This window comes from Papilio machaon, chromosome 27 (assembly GCF_912999745.1).
Source record: "Papilio machaon chromosome 27, ilPapMach1.1, whole genome shotgun sequence".
Taxonomy (NCBI): domain Eukaryota; kingdom Metazoa; phylum Arthropoda; class Insecta; order Lepidoptera; family Papilionidae; genus Papilio; species Papilio machaon.
Window position 1 is genome coordinate 971830 of NC_060012.1, and position 27845 is coordinate 999674.

The 27845-nt window shown below is 33.5% G+C and overlaps 1 protein-coding gene across 2 annotated transcripts; it reads right to left on the reverse strand.

The window, feature by feature from the left end:
- Positions 1-878: 878 nt before the first annotated feature.
- LOC106714138 (homeobox protein SIX2) lies at positions 879-27773 on the reverse strand. 2 transcript variants are annotated; one of them, XM_045684638.1, is made up of 7 exons: positions 27605-27773; positions 21738-22281; positions 12588-12798; positions 11852-11979; positions 11242-11346; positions 10397-10455; positions 879-1133 (listed from the first exon to the last, which is right to left on the reverse strand). In XM_045684638.1, exons 2-7 carry the CDS (start codon positions 21840-21842, stop codon positions 998-1000), a joined length of 744 nt encoding a protein of 247 aa, XP_045540594.1. In that variant the 5' UTR covers positions 21843-22281; positions 27605-27773; the 3' UTR covers positions 879-997. The 2 variants fall into 2 exon arrangements, with proteins under 2 accessions (XP_045540594.1, XP_045540593.1); XM_045684637.1 differs by having other exon boundaries at positions 27513-27773.
- Between the last annotated feature and the right edge of the window lie 72 nt (positions 27774-27845).

A 27845-nucleotide genomic window follows, 5' to 3' on the forward strand; every position in this document is an offset into this window, starting at 1 on the left:
AGATTTGTATATAAAGTAGCTGTTACCCGCGACTCTCTCTGCGAGAACTTAAAAAAAACGTAATAAGTAACCTATATGTTCTACATGTGTGACAAATTTCATTAAGATGCATTGAGCTGTTCTGAAGATAACTTCAAACAAAAATCCATCTAAATATTCGCATTTATAATATTAGTAAGATATTGAAAATCTATATTTAATAAAGAAAAAACTAATTGTTAAACAATTTTATCTGTATGTCTGTTAAGTCGCGTTAGTTTCGAGCTGTCTTTGGAACGGTCGGATCTATTTTGACAGGAGTTTTGGTGTTGCCGTACATTGGATACATTTTTTTCTGCGCTGACGAACTTAAACTAGTGTTATAAAAAATAATGATTTTCCAAAAAAAAAAATACTTTAATTTCTTTTCAATAAAATAAAATAATATAATCTTCGCCATTTGTTGAAATTTTTATTTACAATGATTTTCATTTGTGTCAGGGTATAGGACAGTATACTCAGGGTACATTTGTACACTAATAGGGAAACAGAATATTAAAGATTGAAAATTATTTGAATTCAACTAATTTCTTTCTATCTTTTAAAAAGCATCAATAATTCCTACGTAAGTAATTTTTATGTTCATTTAATACAAGCTTTTACTAAAATTGTAACAAAGAAATATGTATGTAAGTTGAAATTTACAGTAGAAAGATTAAAATCTTAGACTCTATTTCCACTAGACGAATCTTGTGTTTTAAATGCTCCAATTCTCTGTATTTGTAAAACGTGTTGAAGGCGTTTATTTATTTTAATTTATACCCAACGGCTAAAATATTTTTCTGTCTACATTTTAATAAAATTTGTGGATTTTATCGATATTGCTAAACAAATATTACATTTCATTACTGGTTTAGTTATTGAATAAATTGTCACAATCGAAACCTATAAATATCTATAAACGGTTAGTGGAAAAAGGGTCTTACTGACGTGTACATTAATGCGTGTAGTAGTTATGTCAGGTGTGGTACTGCAGATGTGCCAGCGGATGTTCGTACAGCGGGTAGAGTGGTTGAGGTGGCAGCGCGGGCGGGTGCGGTGCGTCACTGTCATCATCCGTCGACGAGTCCAGCGGCTTGTCGCCAGCGCCGCCGCTGGAAAATAACAAAAAAATATATTAATACTAAATGGTCATTATAATAAAGTATACGTTCGTAATGTGTGCATACGAATGTTTTATTTCAGTGTCGCGCGACTATCCGTCAAGTGAAAATAGGCACTAACTGTCACACCCATAGTGGTTGTTACCGCTCAGATAAGCTTGTCGTATTATACAAGTGCCACGATGGATTTTTCTAGTCTGCACATACCCTATCGAAGGACCAGACATCCCTCGCGTCCAAACCTTTAACCTTCAAAACTCAGACCTCCCAGAACATGAGTTCCGAAAAACACAAACCTACGTATCACTATTTCTGTTGGGGATATTTTCTATCTCCGTATCTTTAGACTGCCATTTTTACAGTGACATCTGTCTACATTTTTAGTTTCATATTTATATTTCTTGTTTTTGCCTGTCTTAAGATCTACGGAGGTTTTAATCCACAACACACTCCCGAGGGAGGCATACAAAGTACCAAAATTATAAAATTATCCGTAACATTACACAAAAAATCAAAGTAAATAACATATCGCTATAAATCACAAAAAATCAACAACACACAAATAAACATAGCGTATAAAATCAACCAAAACAACAGCGAGGGTCAGAACTTAAACAATATCTGTTAATTTAATAATTATCGTGTTTTCCGACGTGGTTGTGATACCTATAGGATTGCCATTCCTTACCACTGATGTTCTGCGTAATATTCTTCGAAACGTGTCTTTTATTGGCCCTATCAGTCGCTCTCACCACCCTCCCCACCAGGGAGCAGCTGGTGCTGAAAACCTCCTTTGGATGTTGGAAGACCATCTTGTTTCTACTTATGCCCCTCACCGATGTGCGTAAATCACCTTGAATGGGCCCTTGCAATGTCCATCCAAGTTTTGTTGGTATTGCTACCAAATTTTCATCTAAACGTATAAAGTTTTCTTTAATGATTAAACCCAACTGATCTGATCCAATTAATATACTTATATCTTTGATATCTTCTTCTGCGTCAGTTAACCAGATCTGTTGCCTTCTCAAGTTATTTATCAGCTTTGGGTTTTGCACTTTGAGTAAACTTCCACAAAGCACATCTTGTTCCAACGCTGTCATAGTAGTATGAAACTTATCATCTAAACTACTAACTTTAAACTTGAAGACTCTATGTATCTTCGCTGGTTTCTTCACACCACTAAATAGCGAATGACTGAGGTTCTGGGTACCTGTTGCCTGTAGACCAAGATCATCTGCCAACTCCCTTTTTACGTACGTTCTCTGCGAACCAGAATCTAGAAGTATTCTTACTTTCCTCTCTTGTTTATCAGTAGATACTTTGACTACTAGTGTCTGTAACAAGGTAGTTATGTTATTACTTGATAAATTATTGTATACTTCCTTATTGCTATCGCAATGCTTTTCTGGTGCATTCTGTTCACACGTCTTCGGTTGTTCGTGGAGCGTTGGACAGAGGATAACTAAATGTCTCTTACTACAACACATACATCTAATAAATGCTTTACAATACTTGGCGAGATGTCCTTTCTTTAAACATATGTAACATCCACCCTTTTTCTTTATTGCATTCTTCTTTTCGTCGAGCGACAGTTTATCTGCTTTGTTGCACTCAAGAGTGTTATGACCTTTATCACAGAAAAAACAAATGATCACCTTACCTTCTTTTTCTTTGATGACATTGTTCTCCTGCTTCGTCGTGAAACATGACGTCGTTGGAATAACCTGTTTTGGAACGCTGTTATCAAAGGAAAACTTAGCAAGGTCACACCTGCCCTGTGCCTCAACTTCATTTTCTAAAAATGTCATTAATTGTTGAAGTTTTGACCCTTTCTGCGTTGGAATTTTAGCCCATTGCACTAAAATATCATCGGGCAACGATGATTCAATTAATGGTAACAGAATGCACTCATATTTATCCCTACCTATGCCTAATGATTCTAATATTTGCAAGTTTACAGAAATTTTATCAAAAATGTCAACAATGTCTAAATTATTTTTCGAAAGTACAACATCTAAAATTTCGCGAACATAAATCTCAATTAATACTTCATCCCTGGCGAATCGTTTCTTCAATGTGTCTATGACTTTTTCGTAATTATTCTTTGTAGGCGGGTAGCTCTCCACCAACGTTCTCGCCTTCGAATGTTCCGCCATGCAACTTAGTAGATATGTAAATTTTTCTTCATTCTGTATCCTTGCATCTAAATGAATTTTCTCATACTGTGTCCAAAACGGAATCCAGGACTTTGGATTGTCGTCAAATTTTCTCATATCCATTTTGGGTATGTGAAATTGTATTTGTGTGCATTCTTGTTTGTTCAGGCCTGGTCTATTAAATTTTATTTCCAGCCATTTTTTCTCAATTTCTTGACAATCGTCGAATTCTTTTGTTACTGCTTCTTCGTCATAGTTGACGTCTTGCAACAAAATTTCTTGAATTTTATGATCCAAGCTTATAATTGCTTTAAATTTAGCTTCCAAAAATTCGACATCGACGTTTGTAAATTTTTCTTCGGTCGCCGTGTGTCTATTAAAAATACGTCGGAGCTGAGACCTTTCTCTAATTAATTTTTGAAGGTCCATTTTTTATTCGTATTTCTTCGGCTTATTTTTCCACTTATACGTGGTCATTAGTCACGGTCGCCACTAATATGTTGGGGATATTTTCTATCTCCGTATCTTTAGACTGCCATTTTTACAGTGACATCTGTCTACATTTTTAGTTTCATATTTATATTTCTTGTTTTTGCCTGTCTTAAGATCTACGGAGGTTTTAATCCACAACAATTTCTTAAAAATGTTTGAAAACTACAAAACGCATTTAAAAAACTAGAATAAAAAAAAACAAGCACGATCTAAGTCTATCAACAGTCGGCCATCTTGTATATCAAGTTACAGGGGGAGCCTCCGTCACTGCGCTGCTGATTCGAACCGACGTACCGACTAGTACACACTGAACAACGTGGATATACGATATTTTGTATTGTTGAGATATTCGATAATAACTTCAAATTGATTTCAGTCTTTTTTTTGTAATATAACAGACAGAATTGCCTATAAAAGTGCCTTTACGATTATAGACACAAAATTATCTCAACAGTATGGGCCTAAGCATAAAAAAAGAAAATTTCTATAACATTTTAGCTTAAGCATATATAAACCCTTTTATCTGTGGCTGATATTAAACACTAGCTGTCGCCCGCGAAAAAAAAACATAGTTAGTAGCCTATGTATTCTCCCAGACTATTTTCTACATCTATGCCAAATTTCATAAAGATCCGTTTAGCCGTTTCGGAGATACGTTCGAACAAACATCCAAACATTCGCATTTATAATATTAGTATGAAGGTGTCTAATGAGCAAGCGATCACCTGAATTTGTTGAAATGGCAAAAAAACGAGAGGTGTGTTGGGACACCCGGATGGAACGAAGTTCCTTTCAATTAATTAGTGAAGGAACCAATGTTTATTCTATGCATAAAAAACTTAAATCTTCACAAATACATTTTATTTCTATGAATTTTCGTTATATATTGTCACGTCGTTGCCATGGTGATATAGCAAAAAGTGTCGTGACAACTTTTCGTAAGAATTTTTTCCGTCTAGCCCCCTTTCACAACGCGCGATAAGAAACTTCGTTCCAACAATCGCTGTCGATAGACATACGCAATTGCAGATGCGTTGTCCACCTTAAATCGACGAAGGAGACGCACAAAAAGGTAATACTTCCCTTTACTATGCGTCTCTCCATTAAATCCCCTTCCCTTCCCTTCATTACCTTACAAGAAAAAGTTGGATGGCAAAGAGGGCTAAATGAAAGCCTCCAGAACGCACACTCATCAGATTTGTCGCCTGTCTTCTAGGTTGTGGTATTGTGAGACGCATTCGTGCAATAGTTGTTGTTGGCGACTACCATTGTTAAAATCTCTCAATCTTTCATAAACACGTTGACATTCATAATATCAATCAATGGCGGTCATTACTTTAAAAAAACTTAAAAAAAACCATAGTACATTGTTCTTTTCTAGTGCATAAGACTCAAGTCTTTTTACAGTGAATTTTGTTTATAAAATTTAGGTTATTATTTAAAACTGTAAATACAAGGAATAGCGTCAAAATCATGAACAAAGTGGTAATAAGGTTTTTTTTTAATTTCAATGCAGCGGTCCACTTTAAATGCTAAGTCAAGCGATTCATTCTGCCTGATTAATTCTAAACAAGATTTTTGTGTTTCGGATTTCTTTTGTAAAGACGGACCTTTGAAATTTGTGGTTGGTTTTATTTTACAATATAGCTATCGCCCGCAACTCTGTCCGCGGGGAATAACAAAAAAAACATAGTGTTATGTGTTCTTCCAGACTATGTTCTACATCTGTACCAAATTTCATCAAGATCCGTTGAACCGTTCTGGAGATATCTTCAAATAAATATCCATCCATCTAAACATTCGCATCTATATCTATACATATAAAAGAAAGTCGTGTTAGTTACACTATTTATAACTCAAGAACGGCTGAATCGATTTGACTGAAAATTGGTGGGCAGGTAGCTTAGAACCAGGAAACGGACATAGGATAATTTTTACCCCGTTTTCTTTTTTTTTTTTTATTCCGCGCAGACGGAGTCGCGGGTAAAAGCTAGTTTATAATATTAGTAAGCAACCGTTACTCATAAACATCCGCAATTATAGATGCATTGCTTATCTTTAATCGACGGAGGAGACGCACTAAAACAGAATATTTCCCCTTCCCTTCCTTTCCTTATAAGAAAACGATAGGAAAGGAAATAAGACTAAAATTAGGACTCCGGCATCACACTCATCAGACGAAACACGGAATTACTTCCACTTGACGTCAGTCTCCTGCGTTGTTGTTTCGACATTTTACGTTGGTGTACGAAGAGCCTTATACAATCTTTGTTATCAAGAGAGCTATCCAAGTTACGTTGTTGAAAATAAATGATAATTGTATGAAATCTAACAAATGAAATTGTCACCATAATATGGCAAAACTAATATTATAAATGCGAATGTTTAAATGTATGTTTGTTTGAAAGTATCTCCGGAACGACTTAGCTGATCTTGATGAAATTTGGTACATATGTAGAACATAATCTGGAAGACATAACATAACACATCGCCTACTAAGTATTTTTTATTCTGCGCAGACGGAGTCGCATGCGACAGCTAGTATAATATAAATATAATACAAAAATATATTTACAATAAAATAATGCAGTGGAGCGTTTGCTTTCAGAACAGATGTGGCGGTGTCATGTTACGTGTTGCTGTCTCTTACACACCATCCGTTCCAATGAACAATATAAATACTAACTATATTAAACAATTCTGAACCTTATTCTCATAACAATACAGTTCATATCATTTATACATGTTTGTGATGAAATAACATAATTACCAACAAATTTGTTACGCAATTTTTAATCTTATGCCTTTGAAATACGTTCTATTGTCCTGTAATGTTATAGAATTATTTTATAAGTGGGAAATAACATAAATGCGATAACTAAGTAAAGTAATTATGAACTCTATGCGTTTGAACTTACAGTTTGTATTCGTATGAAATCAATAATTGTTCCAATTTTGAATTACGATCCAACAATAATGTATTGTTTATGCATTGAATCTATTGCTTATATTGATTTGCAATTGTTGAAATTTAAATCTTATCTTTATGAAAATAAGAATGATTATTGTAAATTATGTTTCAGAATACGAAAAGATTTATACTAGTACTTGAGATTATAGAGTTGAACCCTTGATAGACGAAACATTAGTTTTTAAGGAGAATCGCTTTGAGTTCCCATTGCCGAAACATTCACAAACACAAGTTGTGTTCTAAGTTTGTCATATAACTTTCTTTTGTATTTCTTTTTAAAATAAGTAGCGAAATATTATGTTACTTAGCGTTGGTAAGTTAAGTTTGCATAACTTAAAAAATGCTTAATCCACTTTGACATATATTTTTTGTGCTAACTAAGTACATTAATAAATGTAGAATAATTTATTAAAAAATAATTAATTTTCGATATAAAGCATTTTCAATTGCAGTTTACATCGTAATATGTCGAATAGATATTGAGTGTATACGTCTATCTCTATCGCTCTTTGCTTTCGTTAAATCTTCCTTCTCTCTCGTGTAACGAAATTTGTCAGAACGCGTAAGCGACAACGTTTTTTCGAAGAAAACAATGTTAATGTTGTGTTAAAGAATTTCTTAATTTTGAAATGTATTTTATTTTGAAAGTTTCACACTAAAATATATTTTGTGAATAAATTAATTATTTTTTTAAATAATAATATAAAAACTCTAACAAGTTTCCTATTTCAAACTTCATAAAGTCTAAAATCCATCCTTATATCTCTATTTGTTTTTCTAGTACAAATAAAAAACATTTAAATTTCATCCGTAACACTTGACAATAAAGTTGTTAATTGTGTAACACACATTAACGTAACGTGAACGCACTCCGCCACGGGATCGGGTTACGTACGAAGCCAGCCAAATGGGTAGGCAAACTGTAGGTTAACAATAATGTAAGCAATTCCCGGACATTATTCAAATAACTATTGTAGAGTTTTAGAATCACAACAATTATTATGACACACTAGCTGTTGCCCGCGACTCCGTTCGCGCGGTATAAAGAAATAACTTAATAAGTAACCTATGTGTTCTTGCAGATTATATTCTACATATGTGCAATTTCATCAAGATCTGTACAGCCGTTCAGGAGATACATTCAAACAAACATTCATCCATCTAAACTATCGCATTTATAACATAAGTAAGACTTTAGATTTTTTTTAAATTAATACGCATTGTAAGTTATTATAACTTTCATCAAGTAATGCGTTTAACAGAACGTATTTGGCTGAAAAGAACGCTCTATTTCTCTCCCTCTTATCCGCAAATAATATCATACCATGGTGTCATTAGTGATTACTCTGTTTATATTACTTATGTGTGCGTGTCGTGTTTGTGTGTGCGTGTCGTGTTTGTGTGTGCGTGTTTATTTATAAACTGCACGTCGCTTGAAACTATAGCCGGCTGGCATTTTGTGTTGTGCTGACCCCAGCGGTCTGTACCAACATATACTCACGATCACGAGAAAAATCATTGAAACATGTCTCAAAACATGTTGTTAACACATTAAGTACATCCCACATAGATAGTGAATAAAAATTTTATAGAACAAACTCGTCAAGACGATAAAAACGACTCCAAACTCGAAGAGTTTGTGCCGTTTTATTGCGTTTTTTCTACAGTTCCTATCCATCATCCAACTTCATCATCAGATAAGCAGCATGTCATTATAGTATTCCATTGTCACACGATTCACACATGTATGCAAAATTTCAGCTCAATCATTTTTTTGGCATGTATGTTGAAGAGGCGAAAAAGGTGTGGCAGGACCGTATTCTCTAGGAAGTCCGTAGTCTCTTCTAATTCCTTTGAGTTAGAATTCAGTATCACTAGTTTTACAACGAACTTACGAACTCCAGAACATTCTTATGCTATCCAGATTGATAAAATATACAAAAAAGAGCGGTATTAAGAGCACTTTAAACTACATGCATAATGCGAGAGAGGTGCGTCAGGACCGCGCCAAATAAAAGTCCGTGGTTTCTGCTTACTCCTTTGGGTTACGGGCGTGATACGATGTTAAACTAGTGCAATTAGGCAATAGGAAGCTTAACAATAACAATGTTTTCCGTTTCCATTGTTCTAAATATCCTGACGTGTTAATTATAACATGTTGTAACAAGAACATTAAAATATTTATTATCTGTTTATTGACAGTCCCTACGTAGATTATCGTATGTTTAAATCTTATTATTATCTTACTAATATTATAAATGCGAATGTTTAGATGGATGGATGGATGTTTGTTTACAAGGAATTCAGAACGGTTCAACGGAATTCGATGAAATTTGGCATAGATGTAGAACATAGTCTGGAAGAACATATAAGCTACTAATTAGGTTCTCTTTTAATACTGCGCGGACTGACCAGCGGTTCTAAAACTTTTTGACTATGAAACCCTTTTTTACCCTCCAGACTCGTAACGGTATTGTTAAGTGACGAATTATGTATCCCATCTCTTTGGTAAACATGGAGTTTCCATTCTGCCAAAGACGTGGCATACTGGCCACTAAGACCTTTACCTTTTTAGATTAAGAAAAAGTTAATGAAAAATATAGAGTAAAGAAATAGAATCGCGCGGGAAATTTTAACAACGAGATGTAGTTTTATTATTAGGAATTTAACAACGAAAATAAAGCATTCTGGTTACCGTGCTGATGTAACAATTTAATTATCATTCTTTAGTACGTAAATTTTATGTTTGATTTTGTAAGACCCATTATGACGGACTAAACGACTGAATCAATTTTGACGATGTCATTTCGTAATCTTCACCTGAATGACAAAGGCATGTCAATCGAGTGTTTTTTTTTTACTAAAATTTTTTTTTTCCTTTTTCAATTTAGCAAAGACACGATCAAGTAAAGCGGTCAGCAAATGACGTTAAAAAATTTTATTTACCTACTCTAATATCTGAACAAAAAAAATACTTTGTCTTCGTTATACGTAACATTTGGTAGTTTTTACAACACACTATCAGAACAAATGAGTATAAAGGGAAATAATTAAAAGAAGCCGTATTAGTAAATTTATCAGGATAGATCTAAGGGTCTAATCCTATTTGAGGGACCCTCATTCATTGTGCTGTGATGTGGAAGTTTGAAAAAAAAAAGACATGTGCGTTCAAGTCTTAATGATTTTACATTATGCTCCATTGGTTTATGAACTCCTGGTACTTTTCAAATATAAATTTCTATCTAATACATGTGCTGTTTATCTATAAACGTGCGTTTCCATTAGCAACCATGTAGAGAAACATACATACAAGCTGTTACCCGCGATTCTGTCCACGCGGCATTAAAAAAATCTTAATAATAGTAAATAGCCTATGTGATCTTCTAGACTAGTCCATGTTCTACATATTCGCGGGCGACAGCTAGGGTGTACGATAAAATAAACATGTTTTGTTTATGTGAACATAATGTTATCTATAGACAGCTATATTTAATAGTATTTTTATTTAGACCACACAGGCAAGGACCTGCCTTGATTAAAAAATAACTAATACGTAAGTTGTGGTAGTGCGACAAAGTTATCCGGCCCGGTGAGAGGAGTACTATTGTGTAGGTGCAGAGTAATATAAAACTTACCTATCTTTATGTTCTGCCTGTCTGTCTCTTTGTCGTCTGTTTTTAAACCAATTTGACACCTGAAACAAATTACATTATCTGTCAAATATATTCCTTGTTTAAAAATATTATTTTCATCTTTGTTTTTCTTGAAGATAATGCCAGATATAGCAATATTTGTAATATAGATATTACGTTAAAATTGCAGTAAATTATTCCTGAATACGGTACAAATATAATTTTAACATTATAATTTTAAAATAATTAAGTCAATATATAAGACAGTGGTAAAGTCAACTGTCGCAATCAATACTCGAATCAAGAGATCGATCCGAAAATTACATTTGTCTAAAAAATAGATTTATAGATCATGTTTTAGATCGCTAATTTAATTTGTACCAAATTGATTTATAATACCGCGGATAATCAAAAAGATCGGATACCGATTTCGGCTCCAACCCATGAGTCCAACCCATCTACCAATATAAGCTGAATCTAAACAATAGTCTGAAACCTATTTCTACTTAAAATGGCATAGAATATAACAGTGTAGTCAAAAAAGGATATCTGAACCTGTGAGAGGCGCTGCAATCGCACTTTGTCTGTTATTAATAAAACCTACTTGAACATAGAAAATAACAAATGAAAAAGAAATAAGTACAAAGCTACAAAGAGAATTTTGACATTTTTTGACGTTTACAGGAGGGCGCTAGTGTGCCGTCATAATTTAGTTTGACTTATGCCCACCGGTTCAGATAGTCTTGTCCGTACTATAGTTAGGAAAATTACAAAGCTGTTAAATTATGATACAACTGTCTTATTAATAAAGAAACAATTATCTTTAATACTAAAATGTTAAGATTTACCTGTACTGTGGTAAGGCCGGTGGTCTCTGCCAACTCTCTTTTCTCTTTAGGCGAAGGATACGGATTGTGGAGGTACCAATCTCGTAGAACTGATCGGGATTTTTCCTATTTAAAATTATTATAATATTAATATTACATTCAGAAGTTCTGAGCAGTTTTGTACGAATGGCTCTGCGCGCCCGTGTTTGCTGGATGCCAAATTCTAGACCTCTTCTTCCCACTCTTTTCTCTAATAAAGAATCGATCAGAAGGGGAGATAGACTGTACGGAGGAAACTAATAAAGTATAATTATCGTTTTTTCCTCTCTTCAATCGAATAAAATGAAGCCTCTGTTACACACTTTTTTTACCAATATCAATAGGTAACTAAACATCAGTTGAAATGTTCGACCGAAATTGAATATATGCATTTGTATAATACGGCTACAGATTTTCCATATTGTCTAGAATTTTCCATTGTAAACCAAATAAACAATGATAAACCTAGTTGTAAGTATACATCCTTTCAAATATCATATCGGCTCGAGGTCATCTGGACGCTGCGCAATCATCCCGCATCCCTTTACAACCTAACCTAACATTTCTTATGTAACGAAGTTATGTAACTGACCTTAAAACAATAGGATGTCTCCTCGCCGTCCCATATAGTCCGGGGCAGGGGGAATTTACGCCGTACACGGTACTTGCCTACCGCGCCCAGCGGCCGACCTCGTAGACGTTCCGCCTCCATATAGTGAGCTGAAAGAACAGACTTATTAAAAGCCATACACGGACTTGTAGACAAGCAGTAAGTGTATTGCGTTACTGCCACGAGCTGTTTAAAGATGTCCGTGAATACTAGTAAGTATAATAAATTTGTTTATAATATTTAGGCCTTCATTTGAATCGGACTATACAATATACAATTTAAAATCAATACAACATGTTTTGAAAACTCTATTATGAATTTAGATGTTGTTTTATTTTTTCCATTCCAGTTTACATTATTCCAATCCAGTGATTAAATATAGCCCTGGATTACAAATTGATAAATTTCTTCATAAAAAGATAATTTTTTTTACACCTGTTAGGAAAACAATAAAAAATCGTATTAGATATTCACGATGACACAGATACTAAAATGTTTATTTCGTCAGTTTATAATCTTACTAGGCTATAACTATAAAAATCGTGAACACATATCATTTGGTTTTCAAAAATTCACGTAATAATGTAATCCAACTATACATTTTTATTTCAATTATTACACTCAGACAATTTAAAATCTGTCTTTTGAGCAAGTTACAATTTGCCAACAACCTAGTCTATTCATAGAATGTTGATATAACAATTAATCTATGACATACCTTTCAACCACAAGTTCTGCAGTTTCGTATGATTGTGCGGACTGAATGTATGCGACTCTAACAACCTGTAGAGTTCTTTAAAATTGCCTCTATGAAAGGCAACCATTGCCTTTGCTTTGAGCACTGATTCGTGAGCGTGGAGTCTTTCACACGCGGGTAGAGACCAGAGGAACCGGCCTAGGCGCTCAATGTTACCCGCTTGCTGAAGGACCTGAGGAACAAAGAGCATTACTGTAATAATTGTACTCTATTATCCTAACTTTAAGTAACTCTGTCTGTCGCACTTGCAGGACAAAACTACAGAAGCGATTTAAGTGAAATTTGGTACACAGGAAGTCTTAAAGACTGGGAAAGGATATAGGGTATTTTTAATACGAAAAAAGAAGCTTGAAACATATTTTTAAGGCTGTTAATCTAATATATAAAATTCTCGTGTCACAGTTTTCGTCACCGTACTCCTCCGAAACGGCTTGACCGATTCTCATGAAATTTTGTGAGCATATTCAGTAGGTCTGAGAATCGGCCGACATCTATTTTTCATTTTTTTTTAACTGCGCGCGGACGGAGTCGCGGGCGACAGCTAGTTTGATATAAATAAATATGACATTCAAAGTTTGTAAAAATAACAATAGGGAATAGGAGATGAAAATTTGTCTGGGAATATGTAAGGTTTATTTGAATGTTTTTAAGTTTAATATGTGTTGCTACCAGGGGACATTATTTCACGTGGACAAAGTCGCAGGCACAGCTAGTAATTCCATAAAATCTTTTTTCCCATACCAAGCAACTTTTAACCCAAGGGTGGTCGCAAACAAAAATAATATCTGCAAGGGCACGTACATATGCCTAAGACATCCGGTTTTTTTTTTCTAATCTAGCCTAAACAAACATTGCAGTCTGAACGGATCCACAAAACAAACTTCCCGACGGTTTTGTTTAAGAACTTTAATACAATAAGTATGTAACTGTAATCCGTGAACGTGTTAGACATTGTTTTTTACGATTCAAACAACGCAAAATCATCATCATCAGCTCACTATAAGTCCCCACCGAGGGGCTCGGAGCTTACCCTAAGTTAGGGGTGACTAGTCCAAAGTCAACAACGCTGGCCCAGTGCGGGTTGACTTCACACATATCTTTAAATTTCTTCTCAGATATGTGCAGCATCACGATGTTTTCCTTCACCGTAAGAACGTCGGTTAAATGTACATATGTAAATCGCAACTCGAAAAACACATTTGTACATGACTGAATTCGAACCCAGGACCTTCAGATTGCAAGTCAAGTGCTTAACCCCTGAGCCACCGACGCTTTAATGTTAGTATAGTAACATGAAAACTACTTAATCTGACTGAAAAGTGAAGGGAGAAAATCTATTTGGAAGACACGAGAGACGATGACCGAGCCAATTGTTATACCAACTACTTTTACGTGTTTTTTTTAATTCCACGCGGACGGAGTCGCGTGCAACAGCTAGTAAAGATATGAAAAAAATACTTTACTCTCTTATCTATCGAGCATTAGACACAGACTAAGTCTAACCTCGAGTTTCCACTGACCAAAAACCTTTGCAAAAACATATCCTCATCCCTATCGCTCTCCTTGAACTGCAACTACAATATTTCAAAGTTTTCTCTGTCAAGTGTGAGAGGTATAATATGTATTTATTTCGTCTATTTCCACACAGTAACAGTTATCTTGTCCGCAGGAATTTCTAAGCGTGCGAATGTCCGTCTGCGACTGTGAAACCGTTGATTCTGCGACATCCGATATGTGCGACATATGATACCCTAGTACCTACGTCTTGTTATACCTCTTTATGTGAATAGATTATGTTTTTAACTGGTAATTTTCACCTACACATAGAAAAATTCATGCATAAAACAACTTCTTTCTAATTCCAAAGTTAGCAAAGTGTATTATAAATAAATAAAAAATCTTACTAATATTATAAAGGCGAATGTTTAGATGGATCTAGAAAGGTAGCATGGATCTCGATGAAATTTGGCATAGAGGAAGAGCATAGTCTGGAAAAAACAAACAGGGCTTATCAAGTTTTTTCTTAATTCTGCTCGGACGGAGTTGCGGGCGACACCTAGTAAATAATAAAAAAAATAAGGTTTTCTGGTCGGGGGAGTAAAAATCAAACCTAAGGTACTTCAAAAGTTCTTTTGATACTGTAGCTTTTACTGAACTAACCGCCATAGAAATGTCTCTCATCGGGCTAGATATCCACTTTTTTAATATTGTCAGGAGGACGCTGTCATAATTTAGTTTTACTTTTACCTATCTGGTCAGATATTCTTGTTCTTCTATATCAAATTCATAAAAAATCATAACAAGTAAATATACAAAATCTACTAGTTATTTAAAAAAAATCAAAAAATAGGCCCCATTTGCAAGCACTCCCTTTCGATTAAAATAATTTTTATCAAAATCGGACCACCAGAGGCGGATTTTCGCGGTAAAATATAGTCGAATTGATAACTTCCTTCTTTTTGAAGTGGGCTAAAAAATAGACACTAATAATAAATGAATCGGTCATTGCTTGGAAATTATACCTTTCTTTCGCTCCGACTTAAACGCGCCTGTTGACGTAACTGAAGTAAATGAAATATGCACAAAATACAACGGCTTACAGCCTGTCCAATGCAAATAGGACATTCATCTCGTAGTTATAATTAAAAATGACTCCCACTTAAAATATTATTACAAAAACTTTTCTGCATAAGTATACAATGAGTCATGTAAATTTTAAATAAACTAAACCAGGTCTCCGAAATACAATCGTCATCAAAAATCAAATAAACTTTAACCGTCGCATATTATTACTTATTGTTGGCTCTATTTTTTGAAAGGGAATGTAAAGGATGCTAATATAAATTAATAAAACAGCCAGAGCAATCAAGTTCTACCGTAATATTTGTTATATTTCATGAATTTTCATGCAATTCATCAATAAATTATATCAGAGCTGCCCAAAGAACGGCTCGCAAGTTTTATTTTTTACTAGCTTTTGCCCGCAACTCTATCCATTCATCCATTTTAACGTTCGCATTTATAATATTAGTAAAACTAGCGATTCCAAACAGCTTTGCACGGGTAGATATAAATTTTTTAAACACAGTCCAACCTGGATAAGTGAAAAATCTCTGTAAGTCAGAGTTATTGTCCGGTCCCGACGGATATTTCCCTAAGCGAGAAACTCAGGTTAGAGATAAATCTATAATCAAGTCTTACTAATGTTATACTTAATGTAAATGTTTAGTTTAGATGGATGGAATGGATGGATGTTTGTTTGAAGGTATCTCCAGAACGACTCAACTTTTCATGAAATTTGACAGAACATAGTCTGGAAGAACATATAAGCATAGGCCACTTATTTTTATTTTTAATACTGCGCGGATAGTCTCGTGCGTCAGCTAGTAATAATAATATACCCTTTTCCCCGCGACTTCGTGCGGGCAGAATTAAAAAAAACTAGTAATAAATATAGGCTATGTCACCAGGATTTAATATAGTTTTTCAACAGTAAAAGATTTTATAAATCAGTTCAGTAGTTTTCACTATTCAATGCAAACAAACAAACAAATCTTTCCTCTTTATAATATTACTAGCTATCGCCCGCGACTCTGTCCGCGAGGAATTAAAAAAACTTAATAAGTAGCCTATGTGTTCTTCCAGACTATGTTCTAAATCTGTGACAAATTTCATAAAGATCCGTTGAGCCGTTCCGGAGATACCTTCAAACATACATCCATCTAAACATTCGCATCTATATATATAAAAGAAAGTCGTGTTAGTTACACAATTTATAACTCAAGATCGGTCGAACTGATTTAGCTGAAAATTGATGGGGAGGTAGCTTAGAACTAGGAGACGGACATAGGAACTTTTTTATCTTGCGTGCATTTTTTTTATTCCGCGCGGACGGAGTCGCGGGTAAAAGCTAGTTTATAATATTAGTAAGACAAGTATAGATAACAAATATCTTATTTTTATATCTACCAAGTAACATAAATGATAAGACTCTATAATCGCATATTGAAGAATTAAAGCATACCACCCTTAATAAAATGTGAATACCATCCCTCTAATGGTTTGATAGTATCAGTTACAAGTAATTTGTGTAGGGGTAGGGTGAGATAATGGACTTAGGGCTGCCAAATTATTGTTACAACCCTCAGGGTTGTTACAGTAATTATATGCAGATTTGTAATGGTATATTCATATATAATTAAAACGTTGGTGGTTTAATAGTTTTATGTTATAACAAGCTTACGACTCTATCAATTACTAGACTATGTATTCTTCCAGACAATGTTCTATGGAAAATTTCAGCAAGATCTATTGAGTCGTTCTAGATATCTATATATATAAAAGAAAGTTGTGTTAGTTACACTATTTATAACTCAAGAACGACTGAATCGATTTGACTGAAAATTGGTGGGCAGGTAGCTTAGAACCAGGAAACGGACATAGGATAATTTTTACCCCGTTTTCTATTTTTTATTCCGCGCGGACGGAGTCGCGGGTAAAAGCTAGTTTATAATATTAGTAAGTTGATAGGTCGCTTAATTGATATTTGGAAAATCAAACATCGAAAAATATTTATGCCAACAAAATAGACCAAAATAAGAGGTAAAGTAAAGTACGTATGTATTTTGTCCAACAAATTTTTAACTTATATAAATGGTGTTTGCCTTTTTTAATTGACTATCGACATCTTAAATGTTTCGTTACTAAAAAAAATATTTTCTTAACGCGTCGCGCCGTCGTTCGATCTCAAAATTATGCACTATGTAAAAAAGTGTGAATGAAAGAATTGTATAAGGAGCAAACGCTACGGTATGTTCCAAATAATCATAGAATCATATGACGTTACATCTATGACACTAATAAAGATAAAAAAAAATTGCATTTTTTTACCATAAAGGTATCTTATCCCTGCTCTACAAAATTCGTCTTTTTAACATAGTTATTATGAAACGAATTTTTCATATAAATTCAATACTTTTATTATGTAAACAGAACTAACAATGATAACTTTTCTGTTAGTATATAGAAATAATTCGTGAGGCAAGTATCATTCGTAAACCGGATGCCACCCACCGATCGAAACCGCCCCTAAAACCCCGCCCCACGTAACCGGATATCCGGTTAGCGAAGCCTCGTCGTCATGGTTACTGTTTGTCTAACTTGATGAGTTTACGAGGCTTTTAGGGTACAATACGACTTCTAACTACGCTTTATATTATCTTACTAATATATATGCGAATGTTTAGATGGATGGATGGAAGTTTGAAGGTATCTCCAGAACTGCTCAACGAATCTTGATAAAATTTGGTAAAGATGTAGAACATAGCCTGGAAGAATACATAGGCTACTTATAAAGTTTTATTTAAATGCTGCGCGGATAGAGTCACGTGCGACAGTTAGTCTTTTTATAATTGTTACTGAAAATAAATTAAAGAAGGAAGATTGAAAAAAGTAGAGAAACAAATATTAGTTAATTTATCTGTCTGTATGTGCATAATATGTAAAACATATATGTTTTGACATCTCTTTGAAATAAAAATATGTATTTGTCACTATACATGTTTCGTAATGGAAACTCAAGGTGTAATAAATAATTTTACGAATAGAATAAAATCTAAATGTATATAGCGAGAAAGACTCGTCGAATGACACCGCATTCTTCAAAATCTAGCCTCTTACGCTATATATGTATATCTGATGTTGGGTTTTCACTGCGAAACACCTGTATAACAACATATTATCATATATTTTATTCCTTAGAAACAAAACGGAGATTTTTTTTATAAGAGAAGTGGGCAAACGAGCAGCGAGAACACCAAGGTGTTCATCGACGCCCATGGCTGGCGCCACATCTGCAATACCAGAGGAATCGTAAATGCGTTGCCGGCCTTTGAGATGGTGATACGCTCGCTTCTTGAAGGACCCTAAGTCGTACTAGTTTGGAAATACCGCCGAGGACAGACCATTCCAGATGGTATGGATGGTATTAGAATAATATGTATTTTGTCAATGATAAATTAAAGCATGTGTTCAACGATTAACTATGAATTTCTGAGGAGTCTAAAATTCTCGTTTAAAACATATTGCTATTTCTTTGTTTTCACAGAGATTTTCGTCTCAGAAACCCACTGTAACACTTTTAAAGTAGCACAGATATAACACGAATTATAATATAACTAAAAATATTAATAATTTGATGTCATTTGTCTAGTTTAAGGTCGTTTGAATTCTCATTTACATAAATTTACATAATATAACAATCTTTACTGTCGATATTATTAGTGAATATAAACAGGAAAGTTCCTAAGTCAGTTTGTTTCATTTTCAAACTATTAAACAATTTTATGATATACCAGTGAGCGCCCGCGACTTCGTCAGTACAGAATGAAACAGCCTAAGTTATCACCGCACATAACAGGTATTTACCAGTTAAAGTCCTGTCAAAATAGGTTCACCGATTTCGAAGAACCCGGAAAAATACTAATTCACAGACAGACAAAAATTTTAAAAATTACATTTTTGTTTTAAGCGTAATTAATTTTTTTTATATTGTTTTATGCAATTTAATTTATTGTGTGGATGAAAAAGTTACCTGTTACTACCCGAACAGCATATCGTGTATTTCCACAACTTGAATATTGTTACGTATATAGAGGTAAATATGTATTTTGTAAAGATGTTTTGGTAATGGATTATAACGCAACTTTAACAAGATGAAATAAAATAACTTTTCATTGATTCGATTTGGAGGACGAAATCTGGTTCGTTTACCCCACATAGAGTAGGACAGGAAGGTATTAATGTTTAAAATTTTAACTATAGATAGAGTTGCCAGGCGTAATATAAAGCTGGAGGACATAGGTAGGCTTTTTGATTGCGTGTCCGGCCAAAATAAACGGTTTTTCTGCTTTTGTTTGGTTTTTTACATTTCCCAAACAAGAGTGTACCTATTAATACTGAGACAAAATCCTAAATAATATAGAATGTCCGACCTTTCTGAATGTAGGTTTGGCGACCTGGCAACCCTAACCATAGATATCAGATAGATATCAGATAAAAAATCTACTCATATGAAGACATAATCGCGGTAACAAACTAGTAAACTATAAACGACTTAGATTTGTTAAATTGTAAAATTAAAAACTTAACATCTATATTATTATATTATTTACTATAAATATTCAAATATATGACATTTTGAATAAAAACCTGTTTATTTTAAAAGTATATTAATGTTCTAGATATAGTGCTTAGTATAATTATGAATGTAAGAAAAATTAAAAATAATCTTTTACTTTAATATACCTGACTGTGGACGTCGCCAAGGGCAGCTGGCTTAAAAACTACTTGACTCATAAAAAATGGACCAAATATTGATAAGCATTCCTTCATCATCATCAACCTGCTCTTATCACTATGGAGGGTCGGCACAGTATGTACTTCTCCATACATCACTATCAGCCGTCATATCTGAATTTACCCCCTTCTTACGCATATCCTTTTTTACACAATCCATCCATACTTTCTTTGGTCTTCCTCTACCTTTATAGCCATCCACATTCAATCTTATTACTTTTTTGTTTATATGAACATCATCTCTCTGCATGACATGTCAAAACCACGCTAACCTTCTGCTCCTTAATTTCTCGATAACTGGCGCTACTTTCAAACTTCCTCTGATATGCACATTCTTAACTTTATCTTTTCTTGTCACACCACACATCCATCTTAGCATACGCATCTCAGCTACATGCAATCTTCTTTCATCTGAAACCTTGGTGGCCCAACATTCAGATCCGTACAATACGACAGGTCTAACGATTGACATATAGATCTGTCCCTTAAGCTTGAGTATTCTTAAAGATAAGCATTCCTTATGAAATGCAAAAAAAGAGTTACTACTCCCTCCTCAAAATCCAATCACAATATTGAGCCTAAAATAGACTACGTTAATTTTTTTTATTCATTTATAATACAGTGTTTACCTTGGAAATACAACTACGTCCCACAAAACTTTTTAAAAACGCTTCGCTGAGCTGGCTCTCTTTTGCCACACTTTGTACTTTGTATGTATGTCTTTTTTTTTATTGTATACTAGCTTTTACCCGCGACTCCGTCCGCGCGGAATAAAAAAGAGAAAACGGGGTAAAAATTATCCTATGTCCTTTTCCTGGTTCTAAGCTACCTGCCCACCAATTTTCAGTCAAATCGATTCAGCCGTTCTTGAGTTATAAATAGTGTAACTAACACGACTTTCTTTTATATATATAGATAGATTTTTGAGTGGCAGTAAATGTTTTTTCTTTCTTTCTAAAATAATTTGACTGTAGGATCAAAAATCATTTTTAAATTTAAAATTAGATTTTGTATTTTGGCATATTATAATGTCGCGGCTTCAAACCTTGTAATAAATAGTCATAAATCATATTAATTGTTTTTGAATGTTAAATATATAATGACGATGTATATTGTAATAAAAATCAATATAAATTTATAATTAATATAACTTGTTCTGCTACAATATGATATAGTATTGTGAAATCGGAAATTAAATATTAATATAAAAAACAACAGCAAAATTTTAATAACATTTTATTATTTTATTACGATCAGTGTGACTGCTGTCGCTTATAAAGTGTAGGTTATTTTATATGACAGTTCATTTCGTATCTATTTGACATAGCTGTTGCCCGTAACTCCGTGCCCGCGGTATTAAAAAAAACGTAATAAGTAACCTATGTGTTCTTCCAGACTATGCTCTACGTCAGTTGAGCCGTTCTGGGGATACCTCAAAACATCCATCCATCCAAACTTTCGTATTTATAATATTAGTAAGATGTGTTGTAGGTAACCTAACTTGCATAACTATGAACTATCGAAAATCAGCCTTAAAAATATGTTTAAACTAAAATGTATTGAAACAATGTCTAAGCTTAGTTAGTCTGGTTAGGCCTAAAGATTTAAAACTAGAATCACATCAATTACTTTTTGCAACGTTTAGTTATTAAATGGTTACTATGGGAACCGCTAAACTGCCCCACAGTTAGTAAAATTAATGATCTTCGTAACCCTTTTTAAATAAAAAAAAAGTCATGAAATGAGAGCACAAACCTCGCAGACGCACGCGACCTGCTCCTGTGTGAAGCCGAAGCTCGGCAGGGGGGCGTCCCGGGGGGGCGTCGCCTCCCGCTGCCCCCATTCGGGGCCCCCCAGCATGTCCAAGTGCTCGTCCCCGGCCACTTTGACGCCACTATTTAACACCAACCAAACTATTTGCGCACTTTACACACTGGCCACTTCTAACCTCTAAAACAGATTTGACAGTTCGGATTCGCGCGCTTTTTGACACAAGAAAAATCCTTTTTGAGAAATAATTTTACTAAAATTATTTGATTTTGCTTTTACTATTTGGTTTAATAGCCAAAGATTAAAATTACTTTAAATGTTTAGCGTTTGTATATTTTTTTTTGTTTTTACAAACATCCTTCTTGTTCACTTTTTTATAACCGGCCAGTCCTGTCTGGTTTTAGACTTTATTTAATTTGATATGTTTTTATAGAATTATTAAATAATTTTCACTGTCTTTATGTGTTTATATTCACTCTTGATTTTCTCTTCTTTTTCATTTTAGGTGATGCGCACTTTGATGCTAAACCTAGAAAAAAAAGAAAATAATCTTTGATTCTTTATAAACGATAAGAAACTGGCGACTTAGCAAATCCGAATAACAAATAATTAAAAACCATGTGAAATGTTCTTACCGTTGGTTTCTAAAATCAAAATCTCTGTATTTTTTTTTTAATATTATATGGTGGCAAACGAGCACACGGCCACCTGAATACGCCGAAATTGCAATCCGCAATTACAGATGCGTTGCCTACCTATATCGTCATCCCTGTCATTATCTTTAACAAAACAGAGATAAACAATAATGTTTTCAACGGAAATTTCGGTCTCAGAAACCCTCGGTTAGTTTTTTTTTTTTAATCAATTTATCTTCGAGTCTTTTGTCACTGTATTCTTCATTCATTATTGTAAAAAATCTACTAGTCTTCTAGTTATTTAAAAAAAAAAAATGGGACCCATCTGCAAGCACTTCCTTTCGATTAAAATAATTTTTATCAAAATCGGACCACCAGGGGCGGAGATTCACGGTAACACACATAAAAAAAAAATAAAAAAAAATCAGTCGAATTGATAACCTCCTTCTTTTTGAAGTCGGCTAAAAATAAAACTGCAGAAAGATTAATCAAATAACAAATTAAATTAATCATTGTTATTGTCAAATAAATTCTATCTTTCTTTTTTATACGACAATCATAATTGAGATTGTGTTAGCAATCAATTATATTATAACAGTAATACCTTCACGTACCATAAAGTATTACCAAGATCAAGACAACAAAAGATTTACTATTTATTTTAAACAAACAAACAAACGAAAGTGCACCTTACTTTTTTGTTTACAAAAATTCTCGAAACAGATCGACATCTTTTATATCACTATCTGTTTCGGACACAGTTTAATTTAACGAGTAAGAGTGAGATGAAGAATCGTGAAGGGGCAAGATGTTAAATGCTTGGTGTTTTAAGTAATTTTTATCATCGACACGATCGCGGGGGAGGCCGCTGATGTATAGCTCACGGCCTAATAGTGATGTACTAATAAATATCGATAGTTTATTTCTATCGTTCAGTTCAAAGTGACAATATATCTGCATCTTCTCAACGACTAGTCGTCGTTTCATATACGTGGTAACCGAGGACTTGGCTACTATATAATGAATGCGACTGTTTGGATGGATGAATGTTTATTTTTAAGGTATCTCAAAATATATAAATAAGAAATTTGACATCGATGTAGAACATAGTGTGGAAAAACACATAGGCTACTAATAAAGTATTTTTCTTACTTCCGCTCGGACGGAGTCGCGGGCGACAGCTAGTAATATCTAAATATGAAAGCTATGTCGGATCCACCAAACTGCATTTAATACTGGCAGACTACGGGACTTCCTCAAGTTTCGCTATATCCTGTGTTGCCAACAATTTCACCTTTTTTTGGAGTGGCTTAAAGGGCTAGTTTCTAATAGTTTTTATTAAAGAAACTACGTTAATACATTGCTTTATTTTCAATCAGTCAATCTCTTCTTTATAGCTCTCCCTTTGAGGATTGTAAGTTTATTTTGATTACTTTACTTTAAAATTAACAGAACGAATTGATAGACTGACTAAAGAATATAACGCGTAAGCCGGAACATCCAATTTCGCCCACGTTTACTTGGAATTAATTCTAATTAACTTCATGAGTGTTGAAGGGCTTCTTAATGTAGCCCTTCAACACTCAACATTACTAGTAATAATTAAGTTCCCTTATAATATTCAATAAATTTTAACACGTGTTTTTGTATTATATTTGAAACCAACGTCTATAATTAAAAAAAAAACATGTATTCGAACTTAATAGTACGAATACAGTGTTTTTTTATATATTACAAGGTGGCAAACGAGCAAGCGGCCACATGAATTCGCCGAAATGGCGAAGCGACCGCTGCCCATAGACATTCACAATTGCAGATGCGTTACCTACCCTTAATCGACGAATTATTTAACCTTCCTATGTATCTCCTCCTCCATCAAATCCACCTCCCCTTCCCATCCTATCCTTATAAGAAAAAGGGTGGGAAGGAAATGAGGACTAAAATTAGGCCTCCGGCACCACACTCATCAGACTGTCCGCGGAATTACTTCCACTTGACACCTGTCTTCTGTGTGGTCGTGGTATTTCACTGAGCGAGGACAATTCGTGCAACTGATGTTGTTTTGTCTGTATGACTTACAAATAAAGAACTGTTCGATCGATCTTTAGATAATTGGTATATGTAATATACCAAACTACGCAAAAGTTAGCCAACTAGAAGTCATTAAAATCACTTTTCCCAAAATTATCAATATATATTCAACAGTAAAATACACAACAAGGTAATAATACATTATTTTAAAATCTATTCTCGTACGTTATTTTTTTCCTTCCACTCTGGCGAGTCTCCAAATATCTATTATTTGTCAACTTATGTTCTGTAAAAAGTTGTCTATGGTATTCGTGTCATAACTATTTATTTTGATTCTTGTATTTCGAGTGTACTTTAAAACATCAACCTACTTACATTTTAGTGTTCTCAGAATTTCATCCCACGATTACGTTCTAGATTATTTTATTAGTGACTAACTGTCGTCCGTAACTCCGTACGCGAGTAATTATACAAAAAACCTAATTCCTAGCCTATATGTTCTTCTCAATTATGTTCTACATCTATAACAAATTTCATCGCGATTGGTTAAGTTTTAAAATACCTTCTAGCAAACATCCATCCACCTAAACTTTCGCAATATTAGTACTAGTACTAGAGAATAAATTAAATTGTTTCCTAGTTTTGTTTCTAAGTTATCTATGTCGTTTAGTTTTGTATAATAAAGATGTTGCTTATTATTTTCTAATATTTGTATTAGGTAGAGGTTTGCCTCTACATCAAAATTATCCGACTGTCCATTTTTCTTCAAAAAGACAAATGAAACTAGTTAAAAGCTCAAGAAAAAAAGATAGTTTGTATCTCATTTAGTACTAAAAAGAACAAGGACAAACTTTTAAAATTCTTTAAAAGACTTTCAAACCAAAGCGGGCTTTATAAAATCTATTATATCTTATTACACAAACAGGTTTGATAAAGCAAAATGTTTTTTTTTTTAATTATATCGATAAAACCGGCACATCACTATCCACCCCACGTGGCGTTGCGATCCTTATCTAACAACACCAGCTGTAAAACACAAGATTTATCGACAGATTGCCGCGCGTGATAATGCACAAATCACCTCACTATTTGTAATAACATTTTATAGGACATTCTTGAAATAATACGCTATCTTTAAATTTTATTAATTAAATTAAAAATGTTTATGATTTTAAAACTGTGATTATCTGTTTTTTACGTTTTTTAATATAATTTAAGGTTTTTATTACTATATTTCTTTCGTTTTTCGACCCAATATTTTTAATTAAATTTTTGTATTTTCTACAAATTTAATTATCACTTTATCAAATCTTTTAACGTAATATGTTCCTTATTTACATTATGCCTTGGGTTCGAAATATTTAAACGAAATTAAAAAAACAACATCGTATAATATATGTGTACAGTCATGAACAAAATCATGATCGATAATTCGAAAAATAATTCCAGCCAGTAACAATATAAACATTTTTTTTACAAAATAATCTAAATTATAATATATAAAAAATAACGAACGCCGTTTCAAATAGGCCTAAAAACGACAACCGACTCGATATTATCTTTAATACGTAAAACGATTCGTTTATGGTCACAGGCACGTTGTGAGCTTAATTAATGACCATGTGGTCTCGTATTACAAGTGGAATTACGAGCTAAGAACATAACATAAACATGGTAACATTTCGGACATATGTTTTAACTTAATATCATTATAGTTTCGGTGATTCAGTTTAAATTTATATGAGATTCTTTTACGTTTTTAGATACGGTTCAATTTTTTTTTACTTCAAATTGTAAAATTATCAGAGCTTTATCTACATCATATTTATTGAATGGTTTATTTATTTACAACAGTGAAATTGGGTGGTCTGAATAACTACTGCAATGGATTCGTTTTTAAAATAAGAAATTTTCAAACAAATGAACTATAAGTTTGACTCTAGGATCAAAAATTATTTTTAAATTTAAATTAATATAAAATAAAAGTAAATAAGTTAAGTTAATTTAAATTAAAATAAATTTAAGGAAAGTATAAATTAAATGAGTAATGAGAAAAGAAACATTTCTCATTCCTTTCGCTTACCATGCGTTTTGACTGACGAAACATTTTTTACATATGACAAGATAGATCTTTTGACACTGGAAACAGTCATTACGCATATGTTCACGAGCGTACTTCAATTCTAACATTTTAAGAATTTATTATTATTTAATAAGTCTTTAATAAAATCCTTATTAAATAATAATAAAAATAAACGACATCTGTATATTTTTATGAAATGCTTTTTCTATTGACGTCTCTATTTTTGGTTACAAATTTAAAAAAAATTACGACATCATATAGATGGGAAAAAAGTAATTAAATCATAATCTATTTACCGTGTTTATTATTTATCAATTATAAAAAATATCTTAAATATAATTGAAAAATGAGCTCGCGGCCCGGGCGCGTCAATTTAACATGTTTTTTACTAATACACGGGACATTATCAGGAAGAGTACTGCTGATATTGCAGAAAAGATATCAATCATAATATATACCTTGTGTGAATCCGGTGTGAGTCGTTAGTACCTAGAAAATCTTCACGCCTGTCTTTTGGGATATCGTAGTTATTCCCTAGTCGAGCCAACCCTTTTATACTTGGCTTATAGCCGTAACAAAGCTCTACCAGAAATAATAGACAGCTAAAAAAGATTAACTCTTCATCTAAGTATTCGAACGATAAAGTATTCGATTCGTATTCGAACTCAGAATCTGTAGGATTTTAACCAATTAGTTATAGTCTTAGAATAATTATTGAAATTATCAAAATATCTGAATAATGAGAAGATAATAAAAGAAGAATAATAAATATACATCACTCAATCTAACACTGGTATATCCTTTATTTGAAATAAGTGTATTTTACAAAAAAAATATGTATTTCGCTTCCAATTTACTTTCAGCGTCTTCTCTCTCAATTCTTTAAGGAAGTTATTTCATAAAATTCAAGTTCCGACGGCACATGGTAAATGTTCTATTTGGAAATTACCCATAAGCTTTTGCCGGTCTATACCTAAATAATAAGGAAGAGACGTCTTGTCCCATACTCACATGCAACGCTCTAAATTAAGACACTCAGATCGCAAGAAGTTTAACAAGCTACTGCTAAAAATAACCACATCCAATGACGAAAACCAACCTACATTTAAACCAAATAAAACGTCTTATAAATCACTTTATAAGGTCACACATTAATACTTATATAAACAAACTTCACTCTAACGCACAATTATATCCAAAAACGTTATTCGAAAACCCGCATTGGAACAGAATAACGTTGGATCCTTTTTAACGTCAAATACGTCCTCACCGCCCGAACACTAAAATGGAACTGGTTTGACATTAACTTCCGTTCTCGTCTCTGATTGGTCAGATGCACGCGGA

Bases quoted from the DNA above. Each gene is read 5' to 3' on its own strand.
- LOC106714138 (XM_045684638.1), bottom strand. From the start codon at position 21,842: ATGCTGGGGGGCCCCGAATGGGGGCAGCGGGAGGCGACGCCCCCCCGG. The intron at 10,456-11,241 runs GTAAATCTTAAC...AATTTGTTTCAG, and splicing joins CCGGCCTTACCACAGTACAG to GTGTCAAATTGGTTTAAAAA. The intron at 1,134-10,396 runs GTAAGTTTTATA...GTTATTTTCCAG, and splicing joins CAGGCAGAACATAAAGATAG to CGGCGGCGCTGGCGACAAGC.